The sequence below is a fragment of the Suncus etruscus genome, chromosome 6 (genome assembly GCF_024139225.1).
Source record: "Suncus etruscus isolate mSunEtr1 chromosome 6, mSunEtr1.pri.cur, whole genome shotgun sequence".
Taxonomy (NCBI): Eukaryota; Metazoa; Chordata; class Mammalia; order Eulipotyphla; family Soricidae; genus Suncus; species Suncus etruscus.
The window spans coordinates 26,152,574-26,166,855 of NC_064853.1; the positions used below are offsets into that span (position 1 = coordinate 26,152,574).

The 14,282-nt window shown below is 39.5% G+C and overlaps 1 protein-coding gene across 3 annotated transcripts in view; it reads right to left on the reverse strand.

Annotated features, from left to right (window-relative positions):
• The window catches only part of BTF3L4 (basic transcription factor 3 like 4), a 28,553-nt gene that overhangs the window by 1,477 nt on the left and 12,794 nt on the right, over window positions 1-14,282 (reverse strand). For 2 of the 3 annotated variants that reach the window (XM_049775087.1, XM_049775086.1), the window contains 3 exons: window positions 1,901-2,102; window positions 708-767; window positions 1-235 (listed from right to left, as the gene is read on the reverse strand). The exon at window positions 1-235 is cut by the window's left edge and continues 1,477 nt beyond it. In XM_049775087.1, coding sequence (XP_049631044.1) covers window positions 189-235; window positions 708-767; window positions 1,901-2,096 — 303 coding nt within the window. In that variant the 5' untranslated portion in view covers window positions 2,097-2,102 and the 3' untranslated portion in view covers window positions 1-188. The remainder of the gene's footprint in view (window positions 236-707; window positions 768-1,900; window positions 2,103-14,282) is intronic. The other variant, XM_049775088.1, reaches the window with a different exon arrangement.

Below are 14,282 nucleotides of genomic sequence, written 5' to 3' on the forward strand. Positions count from 1 at the left end.
TGGGAGGAAGTGCAAAATGCAAAAATCAAATGACCGAAAATGCTGAACAAACAGCATTGTTAATATACAAAATATTTATATTACTGAACTAGTAACAGTTGGTGTTCTCCGTGTCTGTAAAACTTTGGAACCACATAGCTGATTTGTTAAATCTAGTCCATGCCAGCTTCCAAAAACCAGAAAAGATTTTAATTTGCTTCATTCTTCGATGCCTCATCAAAATTTTCTACAAGATCTGGAATATCAAAAAAAAAAAAAAAATAGTTAAAAGATAACCAAAATAAAATTTCAATTTGTAATCCCAATAAAAGTAAAACAGCTGCTATTACATTAGTTTGATAGTATAAAGTACTATTGGTATAAATGAATTGGTGAGATTTCTAGTAATGCTCTATTTATTTGCTTAAAATAGTATTCCTAAGAAAACCGTTAATTTCTTTCTCTCTTGCTGTTTAATGCAAATCACTAAGATGTACAGTATATTACATGTCAACCTAATTCTTGCAGAATTATAACAAAGTAAATATAGAATATTGTTATAATTTCTAATTTTAAGCTTTAAATAAAAGACTTTTGCTAGATTATATCCATCATACTGCATGTGAATCGATTTATATTTACAAGTTCAACAACAAAAAACTGAGTCATCACATAATGAAATGAGATAAGCAAGATGCTAAAAATCTTAAAACTAAAATAAATATTACCTGGAACATCATCATCTTCTTCATCGATGTCTTCTGGTTTTGGTGCTTTGCTGTCCAACACTGCAAAAAGTTTATTTTAAAATTAGTCATTGAATACAAGAAAAGTATAATAGTATTATAAATTCTGGTTACTTAATAAAAATGGATCAAAATTTATTTTAAAATATTTACTTATTGTTTTCTGGGGCCACACGCAGTGATGCTTAGGAGTTAATCCTGACTCTGTACCCTGGAATTATTCTTGGTCGTGTTTGGGGAACCATATGGGATGTGGGGGATTTAACATGGGTCAGCCACATGCAATGCAAACACTCTATGTACTGCATTATCTCTTCAACCCTGAGTTAAACTTTTATTTTTTTATTTTTGGTTTTTGGGTCACATCTGGCAGTTCTTAGGGATTACTCCTGGCTCTACGCTCAGAAATTGCTCCTGCAGGTTCTGGGGACCATATAGGATGCCAGGATTTGAACCACTGTCCTTCTACATGCAAGGCAAACGCTCTACTTCCATGCTATCTCTCTGGCTCCTATATGTAACTTTTGACTGCCCTAAATTTACTTTCCAATTGTCTACTGTTTAGCAGAGGCTTTACTGATTGCAGAGTGAGTAAACATACAATTTGTATGTTCTATGTATTTGGCTTCATTTTTATAAATAAATAAAATTAATTTTTATAAATTTATTGGGGAACCGCAAAAGCATTGTTCAAGGGAACCTGAGTCAACTCAATTAATGCTAAAGCCAGTTAATGTGGCAATGCTGAAGGGGGGTCACTGGGCTACACAGGGCAATGTTCAGAAGGTCATGCAATGTTGGGAACTGAGTTGGGGTCATGATCCCCTGAGCTATTTTTCATGCCCTTAAGTACAGCAACATAAGTTAAGGAAAATAAAATGCTATTAAAAAATCTACAAGAGAAAATATAGTTATAGCGCTGTACTGTATTCACTGGTCACCTAAATATACAAAACCCAAATATATATAAAAGTAGACTTGTGCAGTTCAAACCCATATTCTTTAAACCGTACTGCTACCAAAATATACCTGAATATTAGATGTCATCTGCATACTTATTAAAAGAAACAAATTCAAAAGCATATGAAGCATACAATCACATAAGCTCCAGTTTCAAAAAGGAAGCCTTTTAAATCATTAGGTTCTTTAAAGCAGGGAGATGATCAAATACCTACCTTGCCGAGGGAACTGTTCAGCTAACTTCCTAAGACTTGTTAAACTATCAGCACCAAGCTGACTTAATATCCCAGGAAGCATTTCTGTGATTGGTTTGGCTTCTGCATGACCAGTAATTGCAAAGGTGTTAGCAGAAAGGGAAGCTTGGACTTTGGGATTATTGAAATGAATAACTGTTCCATCATCTTTAATCATGTTCACCTGAATGATCACAGAAGAAAAATGTATTTCACAAATTTGGTACAACTAAAAACAATATATATTAAATTTAGCCAAGTTCTGTTTTTCTTTTATTTTTGGGGGGAAGGGCCCCAAGTAATGTCAGGAGGATAAGAGGCCCCTCCTAGTGAGTCGATGCAAAGGCCAGAAAATTCAGGCCTTGCAGTGTCTGGGATTGCTTGGGCCACTCCAGCAGTGTTGAAGACAACAGGTGGTATCTAACTAGAGAATGGTGACATGAAAGTCATATGCCTTAAGCCCTGTACAATCTTTTCAGCCCCCAAATCCTTAAAAGTGTTTTTAAAACTTGATTGTTTTATAATCCCAAGGCACTAATTATTCATGCACTTAATTTAGCTTCTAGTAGAAAATGCATAGAAAAAGCAATTAGCAACATTAGATTACATAAATCACTAAGAAGGTTAAGAAAGAGTTATTACAGAATCTAGATTTTATTTTTAAAATTTTTGGGCCACACCCCGTCGGACTCAGGGTTTACTCCTGGATCTGTACTCAGGAAAGCACTTCTTAAAGTACTCAGGGAACCATCTGAGATGCTGAAGATCAAACCTGGTTGGCCGCATATAAGGCAAGCACCTTCCCCACTGTACCATCTCATAGCTCCAAAGTCTAGATTTTAAAATGAAGTATCAGCTGAGAACAGGTTTGTTTAAAAAAATTACCCATTGCTTTACTCAGTTTACATTATTAAATGAATAGGTATAAATGCATTTGGTGAGTGATTTACTTTAGGGAAGTAGTTTTTAAGGGAGTATTAGTAGATATAAAAATTGTCACTGAAAATTCACAAAGAACACTCAGAAATCAGCGAGGCATTTCACTCCATTGAACATAGTACATTTATAAAACTTGCAATTATTCAGAGGTTTTTGCCAATCGTGTGGCTTCTTGACAACCTTTAAAGAGTCCTCATAAAATGTCAAAACAACTCTCAACCTACTTGCGTGATCATCTAAATATACTTTATCAATTACTAGGCAACCTTTAAAACCAATATTCTTTCCAGTTTTCATCAATATAAACTGATCAGATTTGAATTCATCTATTGCTTAGAACTAACTGAAAAAGAAGGTTGAACATGCATCAATTAGTTATTTTTTTCCTTTCACTCATGCATTTTGTGTTTTAGTAGAGCTGAATTTACATAATATATGTGTGTGTGATTCCACTATGCAGCCAATTTCACTGGGTAAGTTACCTTGGCGGTAACATGTTTACTAGATAAAAAGTTTAGGAGAGTTAGTGTTGGCTACTTTAGAAGCATTTCATGATCCATCCAAAAACTGCCCTTGTCACAATCAAGCAGAGATGCTGAGTGTTCTTCATGGTCAGTGCAATTGGCTTTTTTCTTCCTCAGAGGTGATCACCAGCACTGATAGACAGAACCAGAAAGGAAGGGGAAGAAAAGGGCATCTAAATTTCAGGCAAGACCTGGAACACAGAGAAAGAAAAGGCAAATCCCCTGGAAAACTGGAACTAAGCACCATAAGTAATTTTCTAATTTTTCCCTGATAAAAACCACTATTTTAATTCATTATTTTTCTTTTTCTCTGTATTGTAATTAAGGTTCTATCTTGTATATGACACAGAATAAGCATTCAATCCAACTCTTTTGAACAAATACCAAATTAAAAGATAATTTATATTCACTTTAGTAAAAAATCAATTGTAATTATAACTTTCTTAAGAAAATTACAGTTCAGGTGGAAAACTTAATGTTAAAGTGGCTGAAACTCTGGGAGAGCAACTTGACGAGGAGGTGACAGAGGACGTGAAATAAGGGGTTGCTCTGGATTATAGAATCACAAAAACTCAGTTAAATATCATCATTTAATAAAGGATTTTAATAGTACTTCCAGATATAATATGTATTTGAAACACCTAAATTAATAAAGGATTTTTTTTTTTTGTGTCACACCCGGCAGTGCTCAGGTATGGGATGCTGGGATTCGAACCAATGACCTTTTGAATAAAAGGCAAAAACGCCTTACCTCCATGCTATCTCTCCGGCCCCTTAATAAAGGATTTTAATTATATTTCCAGGTATGAAGAGTCTTAAATAATAAAATTTAAGATAATTTTTGTTTATAGATGTCACCTGATTTGGAAAGCAATTATTATTCCCCAGAAGTCAATATATATATGTGCATATATATATACACATATATATATTGTCCCCAAAGCAAAAATAAATAAATAAACAAACATATGTATATGTTTATTTATTTATTTTTGCTTTTTGGGCCACATCCAGTGACACTCAGGGGTTACTCCTGGCTATGCGCTCAGAAATTGGCTGCTGGCTTGGGGGACCATGTGGGACGACAGGGAATCAAACCGCGCAGTTCATTCTAGGTTAGCGTGTGCAAGACAAACACCCTACCGCTTGTGCCACTGCTCTAGGCCCCAGAAGTTCATATATTTGTTAAACTTAAGAGTTGTCTAGTTGAAATTCCTGCTGAGAAATAAATACCTAAAGACAAAGTTTTTGGTAAGCAACAGAGGGAAGAACAAATAGATGTTTAAATATAAACCCAGAACGTAAACCTAAGTTTCCTAATTTTCTCTTCAATTTCCAGGAATTATAGGTCTTATTGGCTGCAAAATAAACAAGAGGCTAACATGAATCCCAGAACAATGAGAAGAAATGCTGTCATATTTTATATCCTGATATAGGTAAGTATTTAAAGTTTGCTATGTTTAGTGTGAAAAGCAAGATGAGGGGCGGGGTAGGTGGCGCTAGAGGTAAGGTGTCTGCCTTGCAAGCGCTAGCATAGGACGGACCGCGGTTCGATCCCCCGGTGTCCCATATGGTCCCCCTAAGCCAGGGGCGATTTCTGAGCGCATAGCCAGGAGTAACCCCTGAGCGTCAAACGGGTGTGGCCCAAAAACCAAAAAAAAAAAAAAAAAAAAAAAAAAGAAAAGCAAGATGAATCCATCTAGGCTGTGAAAATGAATAATGGCCATTTTTATTGTTGTTTTGTTTTTGAACCACTCCCTATGTGTCATACTTTTGGCTCTGCACTAGGGAAATACTCCTGACAGTGCTCGGGATGCCAGAAATTGTACCCAGGTCAGCTGCTTACAAAGAAAGTAAAGCAAGTGCCCTACCCGCTGTACTATCACTTCGGTCCCCATTAATGACTATTTCAAGTTAGGGCTGTATTAGAAAAAAGTACCTTCATGAACAGAAAGGTTTAGAGAGGGATGGAAACTTGAGTTAATTTTAGAGAGAAGAATAAATACAAGAAATTAAAAAGGCAAGAATATTTAATTATCTATTTTTCTTCATTGGAGAAACCCAGACCTTGTACTGAAGATTCAACTCTGAGCATGTAGTGCTAGCTAGTACTAAGGATTAAGTTTACAGGCATGTGAACAATGTTTTGGGGCCATTGCTACAGTGCTCAGGTGCCACCAAGCCATACTCAGTGATTTTACTGGTATGATCTAAATAAGTCATACAATCTATACAGTGTAAGAATAACTATGAGGGGCCGGCGAGGTGGCGCTAGAGGTAAGGTGTCTGCCTTGCAAGCACTAGCCAAGGAAAGGACCACGGTTCGATCCCCTGGAATCCCATATGGTCCCCCCAAGCCAGGGGCAATTTCTGAGCACGTAGCCAGGAGTAACCCCTGAGCATCAAATGGGTGTGGCCCGAAAAACCAAAAAAAAAAAAAAAGAATAACTATGAGTGGCTCGAGTGATAGTACAGCATATAGGGCACTTGCCTTGTACATGGTCAACCCAGTTCAATCCCAAGACTTGGTAACCCAAGTACAACAGAAGTTCTTGAGTGGAGAGCCAGAAGTAACTCAAGCGCCATCAGGTGTAGCCCAAAACCAAAAGAAAAGTAAAAGCCACATGAAATACTGGGAAATGCAAAGAACCCCAATCTACATCCTATTGTTTCCTTCAAGTTTAATGTAACTGAATTATAATATGTCTTTAATATTGTAATAGAAATCTCCTAATATATTATAATCAAGAAACAGTATCAAGAAACATATCAATTTTTTGATATAGAGCTAATAAAATAACTCACTCTCTGTTTACAAATAGGTATAACTCATCAAAGACTTTATAGTGCACTTCTAACTCTATTTATTGTTTCCATTTAATCTTAAATTTACCTAAGAGAATAAAGTTTATGTAAAAATGAAGTGATGGGGCCGGGCGGTGGCGCTGGAGGTAAGGTGCCTGCCTTGCCTGCGCTAGCCTAGGACGGACCGCGGTTCGATCCCCCGGCGTCCCATATGGTCCCCCAAGAAGCCGGGAGCAACTTCTGAGCGCATAGCCAGGAGTAACCCCTGAGCGTCACAGGGTGTGGCCCCCCCAAAAAAAAAAAAAATGAAGTGATAAGATCACTTCATTTTAATTTTATTATTTTTTAATTTGGGGGAATCACACCAATAGTGCTTGTGGGCTACCCTTGGTTCAATACTCAGGGAGGTCACTCAGCCAATGGGCTCAATCCCTGGCATTCCACAAGGTTCCCTGAGAACCACCATATGGTTCCTGAGTGTAAAGCCTGGGGTAACCCCTGAGCATCACCAGGTATGGCCCCAAAACTTAAAATTAAACACACACACACACACACACACACACACACACACACACACACACACACACGAGAACAACTATGAAATTAGCTATTACTGTCCCACCACTAAGGCTCCTTTTCTCAGCAAATGCTTTTCACTTAAAAGACAGATAAAGGTTGGGGCTGGGAAGGTGGCGCTAGAGGTAAGGTGTCTGCCTTGCAAGCGCTAGCGTAGGACGGACCGCGGTTCGATCCCCCAGTGTCCCATATGGTCCCCCAAGCCAGGGGCGATTTCTGAGCGCATAGCCAGGAGTAACCCCTGAGCGTCAAATGGGTGTGGCCCAAAAACCAAAAAAAAAAAAAAAAAAAAAAAAAAGACAGATAAAGGACTCTTTACACCAGTGCTTCTCAAATAGTGGGGCGCACCCCCCAGGGGGGGCTCAAGGCTCCGTAAAGGGGGGGCACAAACACTGTCATAACAAGCTAAGTTCCGTGTTTATGTCTCTGTATGTCTCTGGAGTTGAGAGTCACTGTGTCCTGCTTCAAACTCCGCTTCGAAAAGCTATGTATTGCAAAACGTGCTCATTGAAGCCATTAATCCAAACATCACCTCTGATTAAAAAAAACAGTTCAAATTATTTTATATATTTTTGTTTTGCAGGTTAAAGTTTTTTTGTTTTTTTGTTTTTGTTTTTTTTTTTTTTTGGTTTTTGGGCCACACCCGGCGGTACTCAAGGGTTACTCCTGGCTGTCTGCTCCTGGCAGGCACGGGGGGGACCATATGGGACACCAGGATTCGAACCAACCACCTTTGGTCCTGGATCGGCTGCTTGCAAGGCAAACACCGCTGTGCTATCTCTCCGGGCCCTAAAGTTATTTTTTTAAATAAAGATACTATTTACAGTCACGTGGGGGGCGCAAAAATGTTTTCTTTTTCCTAGGAGGGCATGACAGAAAATAATTGAGAAGCACTGCTTTACACCATCTTGGGATTCTCATGAAGGACTGAACAAATTATAACGGACAGAAGATAAGACTGAAGGCTGTGGTCTAAAGCCATTTTTTCCTGGCTATAAATAAAGTATCTGGAACCAAAGGGAACACACAGCTTTTCTTAAAATTGAAGGTGTTTATGCTCTGGATAAAACTGAATTCTATCTGGGAAAGAGATGTGCTTATGTATACAAAGCAAAATACATCAATGTGACTCCTAGTGGCAAACCTAACAAAACCAAAATGATTCACAGCCATGAAAACAACGGTATGGTTCAAACCAAATTCTGAAGCAACCTTCCCGCTAAGTCACAGACTCCATGTGATGCTGTATCCCTTAAGTTCACTGAAAAGTAAGTAAATAAAATGTAGATGATTAAAAAAACAAAATAGAGGCCGAAGAGATAGCACAGTGGTAGAGTGTTTGCCTTGCATGCAACTGACCCAGGACAGACGCATCCTTATGATCCTCCCCCCCCCCACCCCCCCCCACCCCCCCCACCCCCCCCCCCCCCGCCTGCCAGGAGTGACTTCTGAGCAAGGAGCCAGAAGTAACCTGAGCTCTTGGCTCGGCACTCAGAAATTGCTCAGGGGCAGGCTTTGGGGACCATATGGGATGCCGGGATTCGAACCACTGTCAGTCCTGGATTGGCCGTGTTCAAGGCAAATGCCCTACCACTGTGCTTTGCTATCTCTCTGGCCCCTGGAAAGAGTATTTCTTTTCTTTTCTTTTTTTTTTTTTGCGGGGGGGGGGGGTTTGGGTCACACCTGCCAGTGCTCAGGGGTCACTCCTGGCTCTATGCTCAGAAATCGCCCCTGGTAGGCACAGGGGACCATATGGGATGTCGGAATTCGAACCACCGTCCTTCTGGATGCAAAGCAAATGCCTTACCTCTATGCTATCTCTCCGGCCCGGAAAGAGTATTTCTTAAGCTATGGATAAAATATTTTGAGATCCCAGAACAACAGAAAACATACAGATTAAAAAAACAAACTAACAAAAAAAATACCAACAGATTCCCATGAGCAATAATCGGGGCAGTCTTGGGGTGGGGTTTGTCCTCTAGGGTGATAACGAGATACCATTATGGTATCAAGGAAAGAAATTGGGTTGGATGCATGCAAAGCAAGATCCTTACCTACTACACTATCTCTCTGGCTCTTCTCTTATGTAGTGTCAGGGATCAAACTCCAGGTCTCGGGTCAAAGAGGTAGCACAGGGGTGTTTGCCTTACACACAGTTGACCCAGGACAGACCTCATTTGAGCCCCGGTGTCCCATATGGTTCCCCAAGTCAGGGGCAAATTCTGAATGCATAGCCACCCTGAGCGTCACCGGGTGTGGCCCAAAAACCAAAACCAAAAAATACCCAGGGTCTCATGCATGAAAGGCACAAGGCACACACTTTATCATTTAGCTATGTTCCTGGTTCCTTGGCTCACACATACAAGGCATGTGTCCTTTATCTTTCAGCCCACTAGCAATATATTTTTATACCAATGAGGGCGAAAGCTATTTTGAAAACAGAAGATGTTCATCAACAGCAAAATGTACTATTAATACAATAATATTAGTCAACTATTAAGGGAGTGAAAATCTGACAAATGCTCAAATAAGGATAAGCTCAAGAAATTTATGCCAAGTAAAAAGGCTATACTAGGTTCTACATATATGAAATATCTACAACAGGCAATACTACAGAGACAGAAAATAGGGAAGAGATTACCTGGGGCATGGGAGAGGGAACGGGAAGAATTAGTAAATGATTGCAGTGTTGTTTTTCTTTTAATTTTTGGCCACACAGGGTGGTGCTCAGAGCTTACTCTTGGCTCTCTGCTTAGGGATCACTCCTGGCAGTGTTTAGGGAATCATATGGGACAGGATCAAACCCTGATCTTGCTTGCAAGGCAAGCTCCCTACCTGTTGTACTGTCTCTCAAATCCCCAGTTACAGTTTTATTTGAGAGGATGAAAAATTTTGGAAACAGACTCGGAAACAGTGGTCACTCAATACTCTGAATGTAATTAATGTCAATTAAATTGTACACTCAAAGAAAGGTTACCATGGTAAATTATGTTCATATGTCTAATCACAATGTAAAAAACAGTAAAAGCAAAAAAGCAAAAGAGAGTATCCAGTGATAGTTGAGGGACAGAGGATCTATTTTGTGAGCACGAGGCTTCAAATCTGATCCTCAACACACTATGCCACATGTCAAATACTAGCCTAATGATACTGCTGTCACAAAGCATACAAAATTTTTTTTTTGGTGGTGGGGCCATACCTGGTTTTGTTCAGGGTTTACTCATGGCCCTGTACTCAAGGATCATTCCTGATGGGTTTAGGAGTTTAAGAGACCATATGGGTTGCCTTGGATCAAACCCAGGTCAGCCACATGCAAGGTAAGCACCCTACCCGTTGTACTATTGCTTCTGCCCCACAAAGTAAGTCTGCTGCACAACAGACTTCCAGTCATTTCAACAACAATGGGGGGTGGGGGGACAAGCAGAATCTTAAAATGTAAATGTTCCTAGGAATGCTAAAATGACCAGAGCATGATGCTTTTCTTTTATTGTCCTGTATTCACAGTTGTCCACCCATCTACTCTGAGGTAAGTTTGAAAAGAAACCTGTGGTAAGGGTCATTTAGTAATTTTAAGTTCTCGGTAAGTGGTTCAGGGGAAGTAACAACTAGGGCACCTAAGCTGCCTGGGTACATGGTGCCCGAGTACATGTAGCTCACATCTCTCAACCTGAAGTGTAGATTTTTACTATTTTCATGTTGGGCTGTGTACCCGGGCTCTTTCCATCTTTGGAAAAGCCTGTGCTCTCTCTTTAGCATGTTACTGTCTCTCTTTTATCCTCTCTCTCCACTTCCTCAGTACCTGTGAATAATAATACCTGTTTTTACTTAAAAAAAATCAGGAAGAGGAATATACAAACTGTAAAACTTACAGGTACAACTTTAAAATTTACACTCTGCCTTAACCTTTCTCTTGTGCTCCAGCTTCTTAAATCTTTGCAAAGTAATTTCACCTTAATAATTAGGATCTCGAAAGTGTAATAGGCTCCAAACAAATGCATTCTGGGAAAGTCAGTATGCTAAATACTTAAGAATGATGGAAAACAAGGTCCCTCAAAGCTTTCTTTCACAAGCCCCTGAAAACAGACTACTTGATCACTCTATTTCAAACTATGACTGTAATACTAGTGCAGGACAATTACAACAAAGGACAGTGGAAGAAAAGGATTGAAATTTATGGCTATATCAACAGGAGGGCAGAGAAATGGAATTACATTCGACTTAAGATAGTAGCTGTCTCTGAATATAATTGTAAAATGCTATGAAGCAACTTTGCTAAGAGATATCTATTCAGAGTTTTGTTGTGTTTGTTGTCAAATCTGATAAAAGTAATTTAGACAAAGGTGACAGCTCATTACTATATTAAACTGGATTACCAAATAATCAAAATCTCTTCCGATGTCATAAGATGAAACATTTTCAGAAACACAATTCTGGATTATTTATTCTCTGCTAAGAATTTCTTCCTAAAACCTGGTTATGGTCCTGGAATTTATACAAAATATTTTCTGACAATACCTGCCCATTAACTTTTTTTTTGTTTTTTTGGGCCATACCCTGCAGCGTTCAGGGATTACTCCTGGCTTTGTACTCAGAAATCACTCCTGGCTTGGGGGACCATATGGGATGCTGGGAATAGAACCTGTTGTCCATCCTGGGTCAGCTGCGTGCAAGGCAAAAGCCCAACCACTGTGCTACCACATCAACCCCTGCCCTTTTTGACAGCTTTGAATTTCTGTCTTTGGTAATAGAAGAAATCTTAGGTATGTTTGTAACTACATGTTTATTATACCCAATCAACAAAGTAATAAAAAGGATGAGGAAAAATTTGTCTTAATCAAAAAACTTCTTCAACTTTTTAAGTTTAAGACATTAATTGCACTTTCTGAAAGGGAAAAAAAAAATCACCAGTACTGACAGACTAGAAATCCAGTAAGATTATTTTACAGGGGTCTCAAACTCAATTTACCTGGGGGCCGCAGGAGGCAAAGTCGGGGTGATCCTTGAGTGCAAAGTCAGTAGTAAGCCTTGAATATTGGGGTGTGTGACCCAAACAACTAAAACAAAACAAAACAAAAAAAGATTAATCTAGGGCAGGGCCACAAAATGTTGTACGGAGGGCCGCGAGTTTGAGACCCCTGGATTAGAAGTTTTTCTGGTATATGTGATTCAATGAGTTTCTTTTCTTTCTTTCTTTCTTTTTGGCAGCACTCGGGTTACTCCTGGCTCTATGCTTAGAAATCGCCCCTGGCAGGCATGGAGGATCATATGGGATGCCGGGATTCGAACCACCATCCTTCTGCATGAAAGGCAAATGACCTACCTCCATTCTATCTCTCCGGTCCCCGATTCAATGAGTTTCTGAAACTCACCACTGAGTTCCCTGTTCCCTTCTATCAAAATGAGACTTTCCTTATTTGATGTTTCCAAGTATAAAAAACATGGAGATTATTGGAGTAAGTGGTTCTTACTTTATTTCGGAGAATTCTTCTTTGCATGTTCTTGTCCTACCTGGGCAGAAAGTACTCTATATTGGGCCCTTTCCCTTTCCTGTTCTCCACCCATGGGAGTGGTCCTTCTCTTACCAATAAAGACTTTGGGTCAGAGAGACTTTCTAGTTTGGATTCCACACTTAGCCTGTCTGCCTGCTGGTACTCTTTACTTGTTTGCAGATAACTTATGGTGGAAGTTCCTGAACCTGTTTTGTTTTTCTAACCAGTGTGGAATATTTCCTGTGTTGGCTTTGTTTCTAGACCCACATTCCCCAATACCCTGGGGTTGGGATATAAGGCTTCCATTACAGTGGTATTATTAATTTTGCCTTTGTTTTGTAACAATAGTTTCAATCAGCTTTTCTTAAACAGCCAAGAACCAGAGAGGTAGTACATTCTAAAGTAAGTCACTTGTAGACGCCTTCCTTAATATTCTCCCTGGCCCTGGTCCTAATCTTTTATTGGAGTGAACTCTTAGTGGTGCTGGGGGAACTGTGGTTCAAGGATGAAACCTAAAGCTTCCACATGTAAAATATGCAACGCCATCCCTCTGAACTATCTTCCTAACACCCTGGTTCTAATCTTTTTTTTTTCCTGGTTCTAATCTTTATCAGAATAAGAATGCCACAGCCACATCAAGCTAAAAGGTTAAGATATAGGTTACTTACAATTCCTGCCATCTGATAAGTATACTGATTTTGAAATGATACATTAATAAACATTCAAATATAAAAGCCTGGTAGAAGGAATCTGTGGCACTTGACCATTTGACTGCTTTTTGTTTCTGTTTGTGTGGTACTGGGTTCAAGTCCAGGACTTTTTTTTTTTTTGGTTTTTGGGCTATACCTGTTTGACACTCAGGGGTTACTCCTGGCTATGCGCTCAGAAATTGCCCCTGGCTTGGGGGACCATATGGGACACCGGGGGATTGAACCGCGGTCTGTCCTACGCTAGCGCTTGCAAGGTAGACACCTTACCTCTAGCGCCACCTTCCCGGCCCCCAAGTCCAGGACTTTATACAATTGAGGCACATGCTCTGCCACTAAGTTCTTTTTTTTTTTTTTTTGGTTTTTGGGCCACACCCGGCGATGCTCAGGGGTTACTCCTGGCTGTCTGCTCAGAAATAGCTCCTGGCAGGCACAGGGGACCATATGGGACACCAGGATTCGAACCAACCACCTTTGGTCCTGAATCGGCTGCTTGCAAGGCAAATGCCGCTGTGCTATCTCTCTGGGCCCTGCCACTGAGTTCTATCCCTGGACCTCTGCACTTCATTAGTGATCTTCACATCCACATTATATCTCGTGTGTTTATAACATCTGGACAATAAGTTTAAAATTGTGAGATGGTAGCACAATCTTTATATATTTTAATTTATATATTTATATATCTATATATCAGTTATATCAACTAATGATATAACTGAATCGAATCTAGATGGTAACAAGATCACAAAAAGTTGAGTTACTATTTTCTTAATCTCTTGAAATCATCTTGAATTTTGGTCTCATATATAAGAAAAAGTATTATTAAAATATGATTCAAGAGGCAGATAGAATTGAGAAATTAAGGCATTAGTTAGGAATTAAAGTACTACCTTGCAATCAGCCAACCCCAGCTCAATCCTATCACTGCATGGTTCTATGAGCACCACTAGAAGAAATCCCTTTACTCCCAGCACAGAACCAAGAGAGGCCCTTAGCCCCCCACCAAAAAAAAAAAAAAAAAGGCAAAACAAAACTCACAAAAGATTAGACTTCTAACCAGTAATTTTTAAGAGATCTAATAAGAAATTCAATTCAATTGCACCTGAGACCATACATGTCTTCTTGAGCCCCAAAAGGAATGACCCTTGAGTACTGATATGATCCCAAAAACCTGACCCTCAACAAAGAAGAAAAGAAATTCAATCCATATAAAGCTATTGCTTCTTCTCTGAGGTGACAGAGAAACTTTGTAGAGAAGGTAAGCACTTTTTTTTTTTTTGGGGGGGGGGGTCACACCTGGCAGCGTTCAGGGGTTACTCCTGGC